At 37.3% G+C, this 24,165-nt stretch overlaps 1 protein-coding gene across 8 annotated transcripts in view; it reads left to right on the forward strand.

Annotated features, from left to right (window-relative positions):
* LOC117336869 (1-phosphatidylinositol 4,5-bisphosphate phosphodiesterase eta-2-like) overlaps positions 1–24,165 on the forward strand; it is a 90,460-nt gene that overhangs the window by 17,089 nt on the left and 49,206 nt on the right. For 3 of the 8 annotated variants that reach the window (XM_033897601.1, XM_033897603.1, XM_033897602.1), the window contains one exon: positions 8,881–9,036. In XM_033897601.1, coding sequence (XP_033753492.1) covers positions 8,881–9,036 — 156 coding nt within the window. Of the gene's footprint in view, positions 1–7,420; positions 7,733–8,880; positions 9,037–24,165 lie in introns of those variants that run through there. The other 5 variants (XR_004534693.1, XR_004534694.1, XM_033897597.1 and 2 more) reach the window with 4 other exon arrangements.

Genomic DNA, 24,165 nt, shown 5'->3' on the forward strand with positions numbered 1-24,165 from the left:
ACTGGACTGTACCTCGTTAGGGACTGGACTGGACTGTACCTCGTTAGGGACTGGACTGTACCTCGGTAGGGACTGGACTGGACTGTACCTCGTTAGGGACTGGACTGTACCTCGGTAGGGACTGGACTGGACTGGACTGTACCTCGGTAGGGACTGACGTACCTCGGTAGGGACTGGACTGTACCTCGGTAGGGACTGGACTGTACCTCGGTAGGGACTGGACTGTACCTAGGTAGGGACTGGACTGGACTGTACCTCGGTAGGGACTGGACTGTACCTTGGTAGGGACTGGACTGTACCTCGGTAGGGACTGGTCTGGACTGTACCTCGGTAGGGACTGGACTGTACCTCACTGGACTGTACCTCGGTAGGGACTGGACTGTACCTCACTGGACTGTACCTCGGTAGGGACTGGACTGTACCTCACTGAACTGTACTGGACTGTACCTCGGTAGGGACTGGACTGTACCTCACTGGACTGTACCTCACTGGACTGTACCTTGGTAGGGACTGGACTGTACCTCACTGGACTGTACCTCACTGGACTGTACCTCACTGGACTGTACCTCGGTAGGGACTGGACTGTACCTCACTGGACTGTACCTCACTGGACTGTACCTCACTGGACTGTACTGGACTGTACCTCGGTAGGGACTGGACTGTACCTCACTGGACTGTACCTCACTGGACTGTACCTCACTGGACTGTACCTCGGTAGGGACTGGACTGTACCTCACTGGACTGTACCTCGGTAGAGCTTCCCTCTCGAGGTCATGGTTGGTCCTCTACAAAGACATAAGGGTTACAGATGTGTAATGTAGGGACGCAGATATAGGACAAACAATTCAGTTTTAACAATGAAACGTATGTCAGATTTAGCATCCAAAGAGGTTAATCATCAAAAAATATAATTATAGAATCACATAGAAGTAAGAGGGGAGAAAAGCTGGGGAATCAGAATCAGTTCGTAATATCCATAAAATTGCTATCAGCGTGTTCGTACTAAACGTGTTTTACTGTAGTACTATGTTAACCAGGTGAATATCATGCTCCAGACATGGTGATGTACAATGAAAAAAGGCTGTAACTCTATATACAGTGGAACACGAGGCCAATTGACAATTAACAATGGGCCATAACTCTATATACAGTGGAACACGAGGCCAATTGACAATTAACAATGGGCCATAACTCTATATACAGTGGAACACGAGGCCAATTGACAATTAACAATGGGCCATAACTCTATATACAGTGGAACACGAGGCCAATTGACAATTAACAATGGGCCATAACTCTATATACAGTGGAACACGAGGCCAAGTGACAATTAACAATGGGCCATAACTCTATATACAGTGGAACACGAGGCCAATTGACAATTAACAATGGGCCATAACTCTATATACAGTGGAACACGAGGCCAATTGACAATTAACAATGGGCCATAACTCTATATACAGTGGGACACGAGGCCAATTGACAATTAACAATGGGCCATAACTCTATATACAGTGGGACACAAGGCCAATTGACAATTAACAATGGGCCATAACTCTATATACAGTGGGACACAAGGCCAATTGACAATTAACAATGGGCCATAACTCTAGATCTATATACAGTGGAACACGAGGTCAATTGACAATTAACAATGGGCCATAACTCTATATACAGTGGGACACAAGGCCAATTGACAATTAACAATGGGCCATAACTCTAGATCTATATACAGTGGAACACGAGGTCAATTGACAATTAACAATGGGCCATAACTCTATATACAGTGGGACACGAGGCCAATTGACAGTTAACAATGGGCCATAACTCTATATACAGAGGGACACGAGGCCAATTGACAATTAACAATGGGCCATAACTCTATATATATATATATATACAGTTTTGATTATACGAGACCCAATGACAATTAACAAAGGGCTGTAATTCTGTAAAAAAATCAATGTACTTATGATGGGCCTTGGAGGGCCAGAGATTACCGCAATGTACTTATGATGGGCCTTGGAGGGCCAGAGATTACCTGTACTTATGATGGGCCTTGGAGGGCCAGAGATTACCTGGATGTAAAAAAAATCAATGTACTTATGATGGGCCTTGGAGGGCCAGAGATTACCTGTACTTATGATGGGCCTTGGAGGGCCAGAGATTACCTGGATGATCAATACCTAAGCTTCCTCTTCATTTTCAGCTGTGTTGAAAAAATTCTGTGTTACTTGGTACAAAGGAAAAGTTTACTGTCAACTTTAATGTGGCCTTGTTTAAACTTATAAGGGCTGTTAAGACATTGACAAATATAAACTAGACACCACCTGTGTGGTTAGCTTTCAGCCTAATACACAGAGTTAGACATCACTGAGAGTATCCTCTACCTTAATTAGGACCTTGGACACCGGATTTTGTATGAAATGTATGTTTGCATAAGGTGTGGAAGGTATTTTAAAATTTGACTTTTTAATTAAGGTGATGGAATCATTTATATATATCCTACATGTTTTGGACCTGAGAGCTCAGCACATCACTGAGATACATGTTCAACAGTATACATACACAATAATCGGGACATTTCAACCTCGGGACATTTCAACCCCTCAGTAGTTAAGTACATTTTGCAGTCACTTTTTTTCTGCTGGCTATTTAGGTATTGATCTGAATGATTACATATCACAACCTACTATTGAAAGAGGGCCAACATTCATATCACAAATAAATCTCTAAGGCAGTCATTTAAAAGCAGAAATCTCCTGTGGATGGATTTAGAATGCATCATTGATTTTTACACTTCAGTGAACACAGGAAGATGTGACTTGGTATGCAAGCACACCCAATCGTTTAATCAAAAACTGTGAAAGTTGAAAATTAAAAAAATGAATCAATTCATTTTCATATTTATATATCTGTACATAGAACTCAGAAAGTGAATTGAGCCATCTTAATTTGACCTGTATGTAACTAGATTTATACATCATGTAAATAAATGAGACATAGAGTCAGCATTTTTGCAAAGATCTTGCACAACTTGATGTGAGTGTTTCCGTGAGACTGGTATAAATGACCGGGTTGATGTGAGTGTTTCTGTGACTGGTATAAATGACCGGGGTGATGTGAGTGTTTCTGTGACTGGTATAAATGACTGGGGTGATGTGAGTGTTTCCGTGAGACTGGTATAAATGACCGGGGGTGATGTGAGTGTTTCTGTGACTGGTATAAATGACCGGGGCGATGTGAGTGTTTCCGTGACTGGTATAAATGACCGGGGTGATGTGAGTGTTTCTGTGAGACTGGTATAAATGACCGGGGTGATGTGAGTGTTTCCGTGAGACTGGTATAAATGACCGGGGTGATGTGAGTGTTTCCGTGACTGGTATAAATGACCAGGGTGATGTGAGTGTTTCTGTGTGACTGGTATAAATGACCGGGGTGATGTGAGTGTTTCTGTGACTGGTATAAATGACCGGGGTGATGTGAGTGTTTCTGTGACTGGTATAAATGACCAGGGGTGATGTGAGTGTTTCTGTGAGACTGGTATAAATGACCGGGGTGATGTGAGTGTTTCTGTGACTGGTATAAATGACCGGGGTGATGTGAGTGTTTCTGTGACTGGTATAAATGACCAGGGTGATGTGAGTGTTTCTGTGAGACTGGTATAAATGACCAGGGTGATGTGAGTGTTTCTGTGTGACTGGTATAAATGACCGGGGTGATGTGAGTGTTTCTGTGTGACTGGTATAAATGACCAGGGTGATGTGAGTGTTTCTGTGACTGGTATAAATGACCAGGGTGATGTGAGTGTTTCTGTGACTGGTATAAATGACCGGGGTGATGTGAGTGTTTCCATGAGACTGGTATAAATGACCAGGGTGATGTGAGTGTTTCTGTGACTGGTATAAATGACCAGGGTGATGTGAGTGTTTCTGTGACTGGTATAAATGACCGGGGTGATGTGAGTGTTTCCGTGACTGGTATAAATGACCAGGGGTGATGTGAGTGTTTCCGTGACTGGTATAAATGACCGGGGTGATGTGAGTGTTTCTGTGACTGGTATAAATGACCAGGGTGATGTGAGTGTTTCTGTGACTGGTATAAATGACCAGGGGTGATGTGAGTGTTTCTGTGACTGGTATAAATGACCGGGGTGATGTGAGTGTTTCTGTGACTGGTATAAATGACCGGGGTGATGTGAGTGTTTCTGTGACTGGTATAAATGACCGGGGTGATGTGAGTGTTTCTGTGAGACTGGTATAAATGACCGGGGTGATGTGAGTGTTTCTGTGAGACTGGTATAAATGACCGGGGTGATGTGAGTGTTTCCGTGACTGGTATAAATGACCGGGGTGATGTGAGTGTTTCTGTGACTGGTATAAATGACCGGGGTGATGTGAGTGTTTCCGTGACTGGTATAAATGACCGGGGTGATGTGAGTGTTTCTGTGTGACTGGTATAAATGACCGGGGTGATGTGAGTGTTTCTGTGACTGGTATAAATGACCGGGGTGATGTGAGTGTTTCTGTGACTGGTATAAATGACCGGGGTGATGTGAGTGTTTCTGTGACTGGTATAAATGACCGGGGTGATGTGAGTGTTTCTGTGACTGGTATAAATGACCGGGGTGATGTGAGTGTTTCTGTGACTGGTATAAATGACCGGGGTGATGTGAGTGTTTCTGTGACTGGTATAAATGACCGGGGTGATGTGAGTGTTTCTGTGAGACTGGTATAAATGACCGGGGTGATGTGAGTGTTTCTGTGACTGGTATAAATGACCGGGGTGATGTGAGTGTTTCTGTGACTGGTATAAATGACCGGGGTGATGTGAGTGTTTCTGTGACTGGTATAAATGACCAGGGTGATGTGAGTGTTTCTGTGACTGGTATAAATGACCGGGGTGATGTGAGTGTTTCCATGTGACTGGTATAAATGACCAGGGTGATGTGAGTGTTTCTGTGACTGGTATAAATGACCGGGGTGATGTGAGTGTTTCTGTGACTGGTATAAATGACCGGGGTGATGTGAGTGTTTCTGTGAGACTGGTATAAATGACCAGGGTGATGTGAATTGTTCTGTGAGACTGGTATAAATTACCAGGGTGATGTGAGTGTTTCCATGAGACTGGTATAAATGACCGGGGTGATGTGAGTGTTTCCGTGAGACTGGTATAAATGACCAGGGTGATGTGAGTGTTTCTGTGAGACTGGTATAAATGACCGGGGTGATGTGATGTTGTTTATACCGGGGTGATGTGAGTTCCGTACTGGTATAAATGACCAGGGTGATGTGAGTGTTTCCTGTGACTGGTATAAAATGACCAGGGGTGATGTGAGTGTTTCTGTTAGACTGGTATAAATGACCGGGGTGATGTGAGGTTTCTGTGAGACCTGGTATAAATGACCGGGGGGTGATGTGAGTGTTTCTGTGGACTGGTATAAATGACCGGGGTGATGTGAGTGTTTCTGTGACTGGTATAAATGACCAGGGTGATGTGAGTGTTTCTGTGAGACTGGTATAAATGACCGGGGTGATGTGAGTGTTTCTGTGAGACTGGTATAAATGACCGGGGTGATGTGAGTGTTTCTGTGACTGGTATAAATGACCGGGGTGATGTGAGTGTTTCTGTGAGACTGGTATAAATGACCGGGGTGATGTGAGTGTTTCTGTGACTGGTATAAATGACCGGGGTGATGTGAGTGTTTCTGTGACTGGTATAAATGACCGGGGTGATGTGAGTGTTTCTGTGAGACTGGTATAAATGACCGGGGTGATGTGAGTGTTTCCGTGACTGGTATAAATGACCGGGGTGATGTGAGTGTTTCTGTGACTGGTATAAATGACCAGGGGTGATGTGAGTGTTTCTGTGACTGGTATAAATGACCGGGGTGATGTGAGTGTTTCTGTGACTGGTATAAATGACCGGGGTGATGTGAGTGTTTCTGTGACTGGTATAAATGACCGGGGTGATGTGAGTGTTTCTGTGACTGGTATAAATGACCGGGGTGATGTGAGTGTTTCTGTGACTGGTATAAATGACCGGGGTGATGTGAGTGTTTCTGTGACTGGTATAAATGACCGGGGTGATGTGAGTGTTTCTGTGACTGGTATAAATGACCGGGGTGATGTGAGTGTTTCTGTGACTGGTATAAATGACCGGGGTGATGTGAGTGTTTCTGTGACTGGTATAAATGACCGGGGTGATGTGAGTGTTTCTGTGTGACTGGTATAAATGACCGGGGTGATGTGAGTGTTTCTGTGAGACTGGTATAAATGACCGGGGTGATGTGAGTGTTTCTGTGACTGGTATAAATGACCGGGGTGATGTGAGTGTTTCCGTGACTGGTATAAATGACCGGGGTGATGTGAGTGTTTCTGTGACTGGTATAAATGACCGGGTGATGTGAGTGTTTCTGTGACTGGTATAAATGACCGGGGTGATGTGAGTGTTTCTGTGACTGGTATAAATGACCGGGGTGATGTGAGTGTTTCTGTGACTGGTATAAATGACCGGGGTGATGTGAGTGTTTCTGTGAGACTGGTATAAATGACCGGGGTGATGTGAGTGTTTCTGTGACTGGTATAAATGACCGGGGTGATGTGAGTGTTTCCGTGACTGGTATAAATGACCGGGGCGATGTGAATGTTTCTGTGTGACTGGTATAAATGACCGGGTGATGTGGGTGTTTCTGTGACTGGTATAAATGACCGGGGTGATGTGAGTGTTTCCGTGACTGGTATAAATGACCAGGGCGATGTGAATGTTTCTGTGTGACTGGTATAAATGACCAGGGTGATGTGAGTGTTTCTGTGACTGGTATAAATGACCAGGGCGATGTGAATGTTTCTGTGTGACTGGTATAAATGACCAGGGTGATGTGAGTGTTTCTGTGACTGGTATAAATGACCAGGGCGATGTGAATGTTTCTGTGTGACTGGTATAAATGACCAGGGTGATGTGAGTGTTTCTGTGACTGGTATAAATGACCGGGGTGATGTGAGTGTTTCCGTGACTGGTATAAATGACCGGGGTGATGTGAATGTTTCCGTGACTGGTATAAATGACCGGGGTGATGTGAATGTTTCTGTGAGACTGGTATAAATGACCAGGGCGATGTGATGGTGCCATACAGTGGCGAGTTGTTTACAATCTACAGAAATTAAATTACATGTACCACAGTTATCATGGTTTGTTGTATATACAGAGGTCCAGTTCATGTACCAATAATTTGATTTATGTTCCATTAATTATTAAACCTACGAAAATGTGATTAGTTTACTGTTATCTGAGTGTTGAGAACTGGTTCCACGTTAGTCTGTAGGAGACATGCCACGGGGGACATGATCAAACATTAAACAATGTTTAATTGGAGCTAGTATATCTGTGGTGAGATAGGTAGGAAAAGTCAGGCGTCACGCAGCATTGGGCGACGCATATATACAGGTACATTAGCTCTATAGATTTACTGTATTAGTCTTCAAACATTTAACTGACAGCATTCCATATAGATGTTAGATTTACACCAGTGAGGAAGGGACTTTGGTCTGTGATAGTCCACACTGCTTAACAATGGATTTACTCATCGGCCAGGAGGTTAACTTGTATCCTACATTCTAAAAAAAGGGTGATATTTTGTGAGTTACAAGTGTTGTAAACATGGCAGTGGTCACATCACATATAAAGATGACTGCCAAGGAGCCACCGGCACAGGAGAGCCACAGGCAACAAGGTGAGGCCTGACCTTTAATGCATGTCAGGGAAAACTACATGTCGGTGATAACTTTGTCACTTTAAAATCTTAAACCTAGCCCTATCCTAGGAGAGATATATTTTTCAGTGCAGTTTTGATAAGTAAAATTTATCAGCTTTTAGATTTTGTTTTTGTCTTGATAATTAAGGTATATATCATTTAATTTACAGTTTGTCAATATAAAATAATTGATGATAATTATAATTATTAATAGTTGAATGAAACAAAATGTTGATACATTTCACATTAAGCATTTTAGCATATACATGTATATCTATAATAAGAAAGTGGCAAATAATATACAAAGTGGCATATGATAAAATTATACAAAGTTGCATATATAAGTGCTGTAATAAACAATATACAAAGTGCTGTAATAAACAATATACAAAGTGTTCTGATAAACGGTTTCTTCTAAAGTGACTTCCATACTTAGAACAGGTATGACACACCAAGTTGATATTTTGTTAATCAATCTTGGTAGCACTAGTTTCCACCCGGCCTTTTTCTGTCCGGACACAGGACTTTTTACCCAGCCTTCACATAAATGTATCTGTAAATTTCAAAACCTAGCTGATCTTGAGATCATATTCAGAACTGCTAGGACGGTAATTTGTTGGTTAGGACTAGGACAGTAATTTGTTGTTTACAGATGTCCTGATATGTTGTAAAACAGAAGGTAAACTTATCATGTCAAGGATATGACAGGTTGATTGGATAATTGAAATTTTCCAATATATGGCATTTGAACATGTATCTTCTGTCAATCCCCAGGCATGTCATAAGATATGTAGGTAAGGTAAAACACACATGTCTAAAAAGAGGTTCATACTTTATTACATGTTTCACGTACTTTAAACTTTGAACACTGGCAACTTTGTAATTTCCTAGGGAATTCCCCCCCAAACAATAGCAGGAAAACCAGAGTATTCATCAAAGAACCAATATGTTGAGGTCTGATTAAGGAATTCTACCAGCTGCTGCATGAGACTAATTCCTGTGATATTACTCTCTGGACTTTTTTTTCCTGACCAAGTTTGATGGACACATCTGGTGTAAGGTTTACTTGTTATATTTGATTATTGGCTGTGAGTTGTTGTTTTAATGAAGGTACCTTTATTTTGTAGTGGACAGAGTCCTCAATGAATTGTCTCGTGGCACGTTACTCCACAAGGTCAAAAGTGGGGGCATGTTATATCCGCGGACCTTCTACCTAGACACGAAGGACATGGTCCTACGCTACACAGGCTCGGAGAAACGCTTCCGCAAGAAAAAACTCTCATGTAAGTACAGTAAACACCTAACATAAAATCTCTTAAAACAATTGTCCTAAAAAATGATAAAACTACATAATTTCTTTACATAAGAGTCATTAATGTACAGTAATATCCGAGTTTTCAGACTAGTTTTTCTTTTTTGACCGTATTCTGGTGTCATTAATGTACAGTAATATCTCAGTTTTCTGACTTGTTTTTCCTTTTTGACCATAATCTGGTGTCTTTAGACTTGTTTTTCCTTTTTGATCGTATTCTGGTGTCTTCAGATTTGATTTTCCTTTTTGACTGTATTCTGGTGTCTTTAGACTTGTTTTTCCTTTTTGACCGTATCTTGGTGTCTTCAGACTTGTTTTTCCTTTTTGACCGTATTCTGGTGTTATATCACACCTGGTCTTATTTACCTTTTCAATGGAAGTGTGTGTACCAAAAGATGGCTGACTATTATCTACTTCACATATTACGATAATGGAAATGGACACTAATGTACATGTGTTGACCTTATGTCAACGAGTTGTATGGGTAGATAATATCCTAGATATATATAGGTAGATAATATCCTAGATATATATATCTACCGTGAGAATATCTATATTGGATTTCTAGTGGTGATGTTAATGTTGACACTTCGTCTCCATGAAATGCTGTCACACTTAAACTCCCCGAATTCCTTGTGACAGCTATACACAAATATAATGTATATCTCAGTCTGCAGGCTTGTCAGGCATGTTGTTTTTTTAATTTGAAAATGCATGTCATTTCCTCATATTGAATTAATTACTCCAAATATGTTTTTCCTGTAAAATGCATTCTACATATGTAGACTTTAACATATACCCTTCATTGGATTGTAGACTTTTCTCACAGACAATTCAAGCTGGATAGGATATTGTACAGATTCCACAGTACTTAGAGTCATAGCTAGGCTTTTGCTCTTTTTAATAGGTCCTACATAGGATGTGTAGGATTCTGTCCTTCATCAGACAGGTCCTGTATCAGATGATCGGGATTGTAGGATTCTGTCCTTCATCAGACAGGTCCTGTATCAGATGATCGGGATTGTAGGATTCTGTCCTACATCAGACAGGTCCTGTATCAGATGATCGGCATTGTAGGATTCTGTCCTACATCAGACAGGTCCTGTATCAGATGATCGGGATTGTAGGATTCTGTCCTACATCAGACAGGTCCTGTATCAGATGATCGGGATTGTAGGATTCTGTCCTACATCAGACAGCTCCTGTATCAGATGATTGGGATTGTAGGATTTTGTCCTACATCACACAGGTCCTGTATCAGATGATCGGGATTTAGGATTCTGTTCTACATCAGACAGGTCCTGTATCAGATGATCGGGATTGTAGGATTCTGTCCTACATCAGACAGGTCCTGTATCGAATGATTGGGATTGTAGGATTCTGTCCTACATCAGACAAGTCCTGTATCAGATGATCGGGATTGTAGGATTCTGTCCTACATCACACAGGTCCTGTATCAGATGTGTAGGATTGTAGGATTCTGTCCTACATCAGACAGGTCCTGTATCAGATGATCAGGATTGTAGGATTCTGTCCTACATCACACAGGTCCTGTATCAGATGATCGGGATTGTAGGATTCTGTCCTTCATCAGACAAGTCCTGTATCAGAAGTGTAGGATTCTGTCCAACATCAGACAGGTCCTGTATCAGATGATAGGGATTGTAGGATTCTGTCCTACATCAGACAGGTCCTGTATCAGATGATCGGCATTGTAGGATTCTGTCCTACATCAGACAGGTCCTGTATCAGATGATTGGGATTGTAGGATTCTGTCCTACATCAGACAGGTCCTGTATCAGATGATCAGGATTGTAGGATTCTGTCCTACATCAGACAAGTCTTGTATCAGATGATCGGGATTGTAGGATTCTGTCCTTCATCAGACAGGTCCTGTATCAGATGATCGGGATGGTAGGATTCTGTCCTACATCAGACAGGTCCTGTATCAGATGATCGGGATTGTAGGATTCTGTCCTTCATCAGACAAGTCTTGTATCAGATGATCGGGATTGTAGGATTTTGTTCCTAGTCAGAACCGTCATATTTTCAGACATAATAGACCAGCTGTTTCTCCATATAAAGTTCTCCATAGTACATAGCTGAAGGCCTTTATTGTTTTTAACACATAGTAGAAATAAAAAAATAGAATTTTGTTCCATTATAAGGATGATATTGTTAGTGAAGAATGAATTGATATACTACAGCTGGTTTTACAAACCTGGTGTGGGACAAATGAACCAATTGTGGGTCAATTGTGTAGTGTTAGAATGCCGTATTCAAACCTTTTTAATAAAAGTGTTTGTCTGAGGTTCACCAAAAGTGTAAAGAAGTGTATGATGTTCTAAGGCACAATTTTAACTTCTCTCAAAGAGCGTTATATCCCTGGTTAATGTATTTATGTGAAATATTTTAATGAATCCTGGTAAATCATATATACAGTGAATATATTAGAGTATTGAGAGTTACTAACACTAACTGTTTAGGTAAACGAACCTCTGTCGACTGGTAAATCATGTAAACAGTGAATATATAGAGTATTGAGAGTTACTAACACTAAATGTTCACAGATTCAAAATGGTGACACCAAAAGGTATTTACGTATTAAATCCTGTGTGAGAAGATTGATCTTTGTAGCGATGTAGGTAAACGAACTTCTGTCGACTGGTAAATCATGTATACAGTGAATATATAGAGTATTGAGAGTTACTAACACTAACTGTTTAGGTAAACGAACTTCTGTCCACCGGTATTCTGATTCAATCATTAGTATAGCCCATATAACCTCACACTTTTTGTGTTGTCTGTGAAGATGATGTATGTGTCTACATTGACAACAAAAATCAAGTGAAGACTAGATTTCCTCTCCATCATCGCTTTTCTTCAGCAATACCCATTGTGCCTTTTTACCATAGACCAGGGCTTCCCTGGAGTGTTTTCATTCTTCTCAATGAGATTTGACCATTGGGTTTGAAGGGACATGTTTACCTCATGTTTTGACCGTGACATTGCTGAAAAAATAGTGATTTGATTAATTAATTTTCTCAATTTAATCATTACTGATCAACTTTCTGCCATGATAGAAAGACCCACTGATTGCGCTGGTTTCTGGATAGAAATTAATCATGTATAACTGTCTATATACAACTCGTCATACAGAATGGGAGATGTTTGTATCCATGTAGAACTGTCTATATATACAACTCGTCATACAGAATGGGAGATGTTTGTGTCCATGTAGAACTGTCTATATATACAACTCGTCATACAGAATGGGAGATGTTTCGGTCATACTTATTTTCTTAACAAGGCAATAAATAATTTGTGGACAAATAACCCTGAGTCAAGACTTAAAAACTTAAGTAATTATACTTTGAGATTACACTGGGTCACACCATTCCTGTTATGTCTGTGATCTAATTTATTGACATTGTATACCAGTAGACAAAAGGAAGACCTGTAAATAATGTTAGGACATAGTTAAGTCATCCTACTGTGTAGAGATATACTGCGATCTCAGACCTGTATATAATGTTAGGACATAGTTAAGTCCTACAGTGTAGAGATATGATCCCTTTAAATGAGAGACCTGTAGGGAGTAACAGCTATATATAACAGGTGCTCTGTACGATATCACCTAACAAATCCTTTAAACAGTGCATGTCTTATTCTCTCCGTCTAAAACATGCTGCACACTTAGAAATTGATGGATCGCCAAACGTTCCAGTGAAGAATTCTAGCTGTGGAATTTTTACTAAGGATCACGGTTCTATCCACATGCTGTCTGTTACAGCGACTTTAATATAATCATTGTAAAATGTATTCATCTACAGGTGTTTTACATTTAATAGCCGAATACAGACATTATTATAAAGTAAAAATCATGCCGAACCTGCTTCTGTTGGCCGACACCTGTGTTTTATTAAAGCTTGGACCTTATTATAAGTCTAATGTACAGGAATATCTGTATTTAATTAAACACTGAGTATTAAACCTTTACCACCTGTCTATAGAACACTGTATACTCTACAGGGTTAAAAACACTTGTCTATTTCTGATGGAGATACCCCCTCGGGATTTGAAGAGGTCTCTGGAGATGTTACCAGCCCACTGTGCCTGTTACACCCTCCAGGGTAAAAAACACCATACATCTCTGTTACTGATGAAGATATCCCCTCTGGATTTATTCAGTTCCAATGTTTTGTTATGAGTATAAAAACCTCCAATTTAAAGGCACCATACTGGGTAATCTGTCCTGTGTCAGTAAAGATGGTTGATACTGATCAACATTCAGGAAGAGTCTAATAAGTGGCTATAGTGTAATATCAGTGGTAGACATCTTATCACTTGACACTTTAAGAATGGAATGGAAATATGCTAGGGGCCTTGAGACCTGACGGAGTGTATAATTCTGGAGGCCTTGAGACCTTATAAAGTTTATACTGGTCACACTAGTCCATTTGTATAATTCTGGAGGCCTGGAGACCTTATAAAGTTTATACTGGTCCATTTGTATAATTCTGGGGGCCTTGTGACCTTATAAAGTTTATACTGGTCCATTTGTATAATTCTGGGGGCCTTGTGACCTTATAAAGTTTATACTGGTCACACTAGTCCATTTGTATAATTCTGGAGGCCTTGAGACCTTATAAAGTTTATACTGGTCACACTAGTCCATTTGTATAATTCTGGGGGCCTTGTGACCTTATAAAGTTTATACTGGTCACACTAGTCCATTTGTATAATTCTGGGGGCCTTGGGACCTTATAAAGTTTATACTGGTCCATTTGTATAATTCTGGGGGCCTGGAGACCTTATAAAGTTTATACTGGTCATACTAGTCCATTTGTATAATTCTGGGGGCCTTGTGACCTTATAAAGTTTATACTGGTCCATTTGTATAATTCTGGGGGCCTGGAGACCTTATAAAGTTTATACTGGTCATACTAATCCATTTGTATAATTCTGGGGGCCTTGTGACCTTATAAAGTTTATACTGGTCATACTAATCCATTTGTATAATTCTGGGGGCCTTGTGACCTTATAAAGTTTATACTGGTCCATTTGTATAATTCTGGGGGCCTTGAGTGTATAAAGGCCCTTTACTGGTAGAGAATAGGATTGTATATTGAACATGAAGTTTTATTGTACATAAAGAAATGTAGTGTATTATCATTTTTGTAGAATGTCACAACAAAACTTAACTTTATCGTGAAATACTCCCGGATCTTGTGCCCACACAGTTTTGTTAAAAGCCATTATATCTGGTATATATAAGGTCTCATTGATCTGTTCAGCTGTTATACCCGACATAAATACTTTTCATTCAAGTGATAAAGGATATAGTTTGATCTCAGATCTGAGCGGTTCAATCTAAAACGTGATATAACAGCTAACAGTGATATGATTATAGGTAAGTTAGAGGATTATCAACATACCTCTATACCTTCAATTACCATATTTCATTAAACATATCAGATCAGAAAAGGAATTGGAGGTAAAATTCAGGTGAATCTTTGTATATTTAATTAAGTTTGACTATATGTTGGTTTCTAAGGTGTGGTTTTCTGCACGATTCAGGTAAAATTACCACATACATTTGTATACAGGTATAACTCACAGGTACAAATCTTTTGAATGTGAGTGGGAACGTGATGGGACAGGTGGGAATGAATCATTACCTAATGTCAAAAGTGTGATACATAGGTGATACATAGGTGATTGTCATGGATCTGAAATTTAAAATAATGAAAAAGAAAATAAAAAAAATCTAGGATTTTCAAGTATTAATTCAAAAAATAATTTTCTTGTTAGTAACAAGCTACTGCTTCAGGCAGTTAAATCAATAATTAAGAGTGTTTAGATTAGATTGATAGTCTCCATAATCAACCACAATTTAACAGCATGCATTTTAATTTTCTAACACATTTGTAGCTCACCTGGGATGAAGTGCCAGTGAGCTTGGTACCTTAAATATAGTGCTTGATTAGGTGTTCGTCGTCCATCCCCGGGTATCTGTAAAAGTTTACCTTTTTCTAGAAAACTATAAGCAACTGAGAACTCATATTTGACCAGGAGGTACATGGGAAAGTGTACATAAAACTCTCTTCATATAAATGACCTTGACCTGTTTTCAAGGTCACAAGGGTGAAATAAGTTTAAAAACAAATTAAGAATCATCTTCTCAAGTTCCAGAGGGCCCTGAGGGTTGAGATTTTGCCAGTAGGTACATGTACCTAGGGCAGTCTAGTGGTTTAAAGTTTCTTCATATAAATGACCTTGACCTATTTTCAAGGTCACAGGGGAGAAATAGTTGAAAATGAATTTGCAAATCTATTCTCAAGTCTGAAAGACCCAGGTTACTTATCCCTGCAGTCTTGGAGGTTCCCAGTAGGGACGTCTGATAGGAAATTTTCCCATATCAATGACCTTGACCCATTTCCAAAGTCACAGGTGTTAGATGTGTTAAACTCTTCAATTACCTTCTTTTCAAGTTCCAGAAGACTCCAATGTATAATATTTTGCCAGCAGATAACAAGGATTGAATGCTAAAAAGGTTCAGCACACAAATGACCTTGGCCTATGTTTAAGGTCACTTTTGTGAAATATGAAATATGTGACCTGTTATGTGCACTTATTATGTATACTACACATGATCAACAACATGCTTCACATTTTTAAACGTAATGGGTTGAACAACAGAGGGAATGTTGGTATTTCATGGACAATACACCTACGGGTTTACAAAATCCTACATTATGATTCAGCAATGCATCACAGGATCATATCACATATATATCATATCATATCATCTGTTAGAAATGTCGTATACCACTTCTGTTGGGGTCCTCAATGTTAATTATAGACTCCATCGTATTACATTGTACAGTATAATATCATACTCGGTCCTCACTGTTAATTATAGACTCCATCGTATTACATTGTACAGTATAATATCATACTCGGTCCTCAATGTTAATTATAGACTCCATTGTATTACATTCTACAGTATAATATCATACTCGGTCCTCAATGTTAATTATAGACTCCATCGTATTACATTGTACAGTATAATATCATACTTGGTCCTCACTGTTAATTATAGACTCCATCGTATTACATTGTACAGTATAATATCATACTCGGTCCTCAATGTTAATTATAGACTCCATCGTATTACATTGTACAGTATAATATCATACTCGGTCCTCAATGTTAATTATAGACTCCATCATATTACATTGTACAGTATAATATCACATCATACTCGGTCCTCAATGTTAATTATAGACTCCATCATATTACATTGTACAGTATAATATCACATCATACTCGGTCCTCACTGTTAATTATAGACTCCATCGTATTACATTGTACAGTATAATATCATACTTGGTCCTCAATGTTAATTATAGACTCCATCATATTACATTGTACAGTATAATATCATACTCGGTCCTCAATGTTAATTATAGACTCCATCATATTACATTGTACAGTATAATATCATACTCGGTCCTCAATGTTAATTATAGACTCCATCATATTACATTGTACAGTATAATATCATACTCGGTCCTCAATGTTAATTATAGACTCCATCGTATTACATTGTACAGTATAATATCACATCATACTCGGTCCTCAATGTTAATTATAGACTCCATCGTATAACATTGTACAGTATAATATCATACTCGGTCCTCAATGTTAATTATAGACTCCATCGTATTACATTGTACAGTATAATATCATACTCGGTCCTCAATGTTAATTATAGACTCCATCGTATTACATTGTACAGTATAATATCATACTCGGTCCTCACTGTTAATTATAGACTCCATCGTATTACATTGTACAGTATAATATCATACTTGGTCCTCAATGTTAATTATAGACTCCATCGTATTACATTGTACAGTATAATATCATACTCGGTCCTCAATGTTAATTATAGACTCCATCGTATTACATTGTACAGTATAATATCATACTCGGTCCTCAATGTTAATTATAGACTCCATCGTATTACATTGTACAGTATAATATCACATCATACTCGGTCCTCAATGTTAATTATAGACTCCATCGTATAACATTGTACAGTATAATATCATACTCGGTCCTCAATGTTAATTATAGACTCCATCGTATTACATTGTACAGTATAATATCATACTCGGTCCTCACTGTTAATTATAGACTCCATCGTATTACATTGTACAGTATAATATCATACTTGGTCCTCAATGTTAATTATAGACTCCATCGTATTACATTGTACAGTATAATATCATACTCGGTCCCCACTGTTAATTATAGACTCCATCGTATTACATTGTACAGTATAATATCATACTCGGTCCTCAGTGTTAATTATAGACTCCATCGTATTACATTGTACAGTATAATATCATACTCGGTCCTCAATGTTAATTATAGACTCCATCGTATTACATTGTACAGTATAATATCATACTCGGTCCTCAATGTTAATTATAGACTCCATCGTATTACATTGTACAGTATAATATCATACTCGGTCCTCAATGTTAATCATAGACTCCATCGTATTACATTGTACAGTATAATATCATACTCGGTCCTCAATGTTAATTATAGACTCCATCGTATTACATTGTACAGTATAATATCATACTCGGTCCTCAATGTTAATTATAGACTCCATCGTATTACATTGTACAGTATAATATCATACTCGGTCCTCACTGTTAATTATAGACTCCATCGTATTACATTGTACAGTATAATATCATACTCGGTCCTCAATGTTAATTATAGACTCCATCGTATTACATTGTACAGTATAATATCATACTCGGTCCTCAATGTTAATCATAGACTCCATCGTATTACATTGTACAGTATAATATCATACTCGGTCCTCAATGTTAATCATAGACTCCATCGTATTACATTGTACAGTATAATATCATACTCGGTCCTCAATGTTAATTATAGACTCCATCGTATTACATTGTACAGTATAATATCATACTCGGTCCTCAATGTTAATTATAGACTCCATCGTATTACATTGTACAGTATAATATCATACTCGGTCCTCAATGTTAATTATAGACTCCATCGTATTACATTGTACAGTATAATATCACATACTCGGTCCTCAATGTTAATTATAGACTCCATCGTATTACATTGTACAGTATAATATCATACTCGGTCCTCAATGTTAATTATAGACTCCATCGTATTACATTGTACAGTATAATATCATACTCGGTCCTCACTGTTAATTATAGACTCCATCGTATTACATTGTACAGTATAATATCATACTTGGTCCTCAATGTTAATTATAGACTCCATCGTATTACATTGTACAGTATAATATCATACTCGGTCCCCACTGTTAATTATAGACTCCATCGTATTACATTGTACAGTATAATATCATACTCGGTCCTCAATGTTAATTATAGACTCCATCGTATTACATTGTACAGTATAATATCATACTCGGTCCTCAATGTTAATTATAGACTCCATCGTATTACATTGTACAGTATAATATCATACTCGGTCCTCAATGTTAATTATAGACTCCATCGTATTACATTGTACAGTATAATATCATACTCGGTCCTCAATGTTAATCATAGACTCCATCGTATTACATTGTACAGTATAATATCATACTCGGTCCTCAATGTTAATTATAGACTCCATCGTATTACATTGTACAGTATAATATCATACTCGGTCCTCAATGTTAATTATAGACTCCATCGTATTACATTGTACAGTATAATATCATACTCGGTCCTCAATGTTAATTATAGACTCCATCGTATTACATTGTACAGTATAATATCATACTCGGTCCTCAATGTTAATTATAGACTCCATCGTATTACATTGTACAGTATAATATCATACTCGGTCCTCAATGTTAATCATAGACTCCATCGTATTACATTGTACAGTATAATATCATACTCGGTCCTCAATGTTAATCATAGACTCCATCGTATTACATTGTACAGTATAATATCATACTCGGTCCTCAATGTTAATTATAGACTCCATCGTATTACATTGTACAGTATAATATCATACTCGGTCCTCACTGTTAATTATAGACTCCATCGTATTACATTGTACAGTATAATATCATACTCGGTCCTCACTGTTAATTATAGACTCCATCGTATTACATTGTACAGTATAATATCATACTCGGTCCTCACTGTTAATTATAGACTCCTAAACTCCATCGTATTACATTGTACAGTATAATATCATACTCGGTCCTCAATGTTAATTATAGACTCCATCGTATTACATTGTACAGTATAATATCATACTCGGTCCTCAATGTTAATTATAGACTCCATCATATTACATTGTACAGTATAATATCATACTCGGTCCTCAATGTTAATTATAGACTCCATCATATTACATTGTACAGTATAATATCATACTCGGTCCTCAATGTTAATTATAGACTCCATCGTATTACATTGTACAGTATAATATCATACTCGGTCCTCAATGTTAATTATAGACTCCATCGTATTACATTGTACAGTATAATATCATACTCGGTCCTCAATGTTAATTATAGACGCCATCGTATTACATTGTACAGTATAATATCATACTCGGTCCTCAATGTTAATTATAGACTCCATCGTATTACATTGTACAGTATAATATCATACTCGGTCCTCAATGTTAATTATAGATGCCATCGTATTACATTGTACAGTATAATATCATACTCGGTCCTCAATGTTAATTATAGACTCCATCGTATTACATTGTACAGTATAATATCATACTCGGTCCTCACTGTTAATTATAGACTCCATCGTATTACATTTTACAGTATAATATCATACTCGGTCCTCACTGTTAATTATAGACTCCATCGTATTACATTGTACAGTATAATATCATACTCGGTCCTCAATGTTAATTATAGACTCCATCGTATTACATTGTACAGTATAATATCATACTCGGTCCTCAATGTTAATTATAGACTCCATCGTATTACATTGTACAGTATAATATCATACTCGGTCCTCACTGTTAATTATAGACTCCATCGTATTACATTGTACAGTATAATATCATACTTGGTCCTCAATGTTAATTATAGACTCCATCGTATTACATTGTACAGTATAATATCATACTCGGTCCCCACTGTTAATTATAGACTCCATCGTATTACATTGTACAGTATAATATCATACTCGGTCCTCAATGTTAATTATAGACTCCATCGTATTACATTGTACAGTATAATATCATACTCGGTCCTCAATGTTAATTATAGACTCCATCGTATTACATTGTACAGTATAATATCATACTCGGTCCTCAATGTTAATCATAGACTCCATCGTATTACATTGTACAGTATAATATCATACTCGGTCCTCAATGTTAATCATAGACTCCATCGTATTACATTGTACAGTATAATATCATACTCGGTCCTCAATGTTAATCATAGACTCCATCGTATTACATTGTACAGTATAATATCATACTCGGTCCTCAATGTTAATTATAGACTCCATCGTATTACATTGTACAGTATAATATCATACTCGGTCCTCAATGTTAATTATAGACTCCATCGTATTACATTGTACAGTATAATATCATACTCGGTCCTCAATGTTAATTATAGACTCCATCGTATTACATTGGACAGTATAATATCATACTCGGTCCTCAATGTTAATCATAGACTCCATCGTATTACATTGTACAGTATAATATCATACTCGGTCCTCAATGTTAATCATAGACTCCATCGTATTACATTGTACAGTATAATATCATACTCGGTCCTCAATGTTAATTATAGACTCCATCGTATTACATTGTACAGTATAATATCATACTCGGTCCTCACTGTTAATTATAGACTCCATCGTATTACATTGTACAGTATAATATCATACTCGGTCCTCACTGTTAATTATAGACTCCATCGTATTACATTGTACAGTATAATATCATACTCGGTCCTCACTGTTAATTATAGACTCCTAGACTCCATCGTATTACATTGTACAGTATAATATCATACTCGGTCCTCAATGTTAATTATAGACTCCATCGTATTACATTGTACAGTATAATATCATACTCGGTCCTCAATGTTAATTATAGACTCCATCATATTACATTGTACAGTATAATATCATACTCGGTCCTCAATGTTAATTATAGACTCCATCATATTACATTGTACAGTATAATATCATACTCGGTCCTCAATGTTAATTATAGACTCCATCGTATTACATTGTACAGTATAATATCATACTCGGTCCTCAATGTTAATTATAGACTCCATCGTATTACATTGTACAGTATAATATCATACTCGGTCCTCAATGTTAATTATAGACGCCATCGTATTACATTGTACAGTTTAATATCATACTCGGTCCTCAATGTTAATTATAGACTCCATCGTATTACATTGTACAGTATAATATCATACTCGGTCCTCAATGTTAATTATAGATGCCATCGTATTACATTGTACAGTATAATATCATACTCGGTCCTCAATGTTAATTATAGACTCCATCGTATTACATTGTACAGTATAATATCATACTCGGTCCTCACTGTTAATTATAGACTCCATCGTATTACATTTTACAGTATAATATCATACTCGGTCCTCACTGTTAATTATAGACTCCATCGTATTACATTGTACAGTATAATATCATACTCGGTCCTCAATGTTAATTATAGACTCCATCGTATTACATTGTACAGTATAATATCATACTCGGTCCTCAATGTTAATTATAGACTCCATCGTATTACATTGTACAGTATAACATCACATCATACTCGGTCCTCAATGTTAATTATAGACTCCATCGTATTACATTGTACAGTATAAATTATCACATCATACTCTGTCCTCAATGTTAATTATAGACTCCATCGTATTACATTGTACAGTATAATATCATACTCGGTCCTCAATGTTAATTATAGACTCCATCGTATTACATTGTACAGTATAATATCATACTCGGTCCTCAATGTTAATTATAGACTCCATCATATTACATTGTACAGTATAATATCATACTCGGTCCTCAATGTTAATTATAGACTCCATCGTATTACATTGTACAGTATAATATCATACTCGGTCCTCAATGTTAATTATAGACTCCATTGTATTACATTGTACAGTATAATATCATACTTGGTCCTCAATGTTAATTATAGACTCCATCGTATTACATTGTACAGTATAATATCACATCATACTCGGTCCTCAATGTTAATTATAGACTCCATCGTATTACATTGTACAGTATAATATCATACTCGGTCCTCAATGTTAATTATAGACGCCATCGTATTACATTGTACAGTATAATATCATACTCGGTCCTCAATGTTAATTATAGACTCCATCGTATTACATTGTACAGTATAATATCATACTCGGTCCTCAATGTTAATTATAGACGCCATCGTATTACATTGTACAGTATAATATCATACTCGGTCCTCAATGTTAATTATAGACTCCATCGTATTACATTGTACAGTATAATATCATACTCGGTCCTCACTGTTAATTATAGACTCCATCGTATTACATTGTACAGTATAATATCATACTCGGTCCTCAATGTTAATTATAGACTCCATCGTATTACATTGTACAGTATAATATCATACTCGGTCCTCAATGTTAATTATAGACTCCATCGTATTACATTGTACAGTATAACATCACATCATACTCGGTCCTCAATGTTAATTATAGACTCCATCGTATTACATTGTACAGTATAAATTATCACATCATACTCTGTCCTCAATGTTAATTATAGACTCCATCGTATTACATTGTACAGTATAATATCATACTCGGTCCTCAATGTTAATTATAGACTCCATCGTATTACATTGTACAGTATAATATCATACTCGGTCCTCAATGTTAATTATAGACTCCATCATATTACATTATACAGTATAATATCATACTCGGTCCTCAATGTTAATTATAGACTCCATCATATTACATTGTCTTGTATAATATCATACTCGGTCCTCAATGTTAATTATAGACTCTATCGTATTACATTGTACAGTATAATATCATACTCGGTCCTCAATGTTAATTATAGACTCCATCATATTACATTATACAGTATAATATCATACTCGGTCCTCAATGTTAATTATAGACTCCATCATATTACATTGTCTTGTATAATATCATACTCGGTCCTCAATGTTAATTATAGACTCCATCATATTACATTGTACAGTATAATATCATACTCGGTCCTCAATGTTAATTATAGACCCCATCGTATTACATTATACAGTATAATATCATACTCGGTCCTCAATGTTAATTATAGACTCCATCGTATTACATTGTACAGTATAATATCATACTCGGTCCTCAATGTTAATTATAGACTCCATCGTATTACATTGTACAGTATAATATCATACTCGGTCCTCAATGTTAATTATAGACTCCATCGTATTACATTGTACAGTATAATATCATACTCGGTCCTCAATGTTAATTATAGACTCCATCGTATTACATTGTACAGTATAATATCATACTCGGTCCTCAATGTTAATTATAGACTCCATTGTATTACATTGTACAGTATAATATCATACTTGGTCCTCAATGTTAATTATAGACTCCATCGTATTACATTGTACAGTATAATATCACATCATACTCGGTCCTCAATGTTAATTATAGACTCCATCGTATTACATTGTACAGTATAATATCATACTCGGTCCTCAATGTTAATTATAGACTCCATCGTATTACATTGTACAGTATAATATCATACTCGGTCCTCAATGTTAATTATAGACTTTATCGTATTACATTGTACAGTATAATATCATACTCGGTCCTCAAGGTTAATTATAGACTCCATCGTATTACATTGTACAGTATAATATCATACTTGGTCCTCAATGTTAATTATAGACTCCATCGTATTACATTGTACAGTATAATATCATACTCGGTCCTCAATGTTAATTATAGACT

Source organism: Pecten maximus, chromosome 10, assembly GCF_902652985.1.
Source record: "Pecten maximus chromosome 10, xPecMax1.1, whole genome shotgun sequence".
In the NCBI taxonomy this organism is placed as follows: domain Eukaryota; kingdom Metazoa; phylum Mollusca; class Bivalvia; order Pectinida; family Pectinidae; genus Pecten; species Pecten maximus.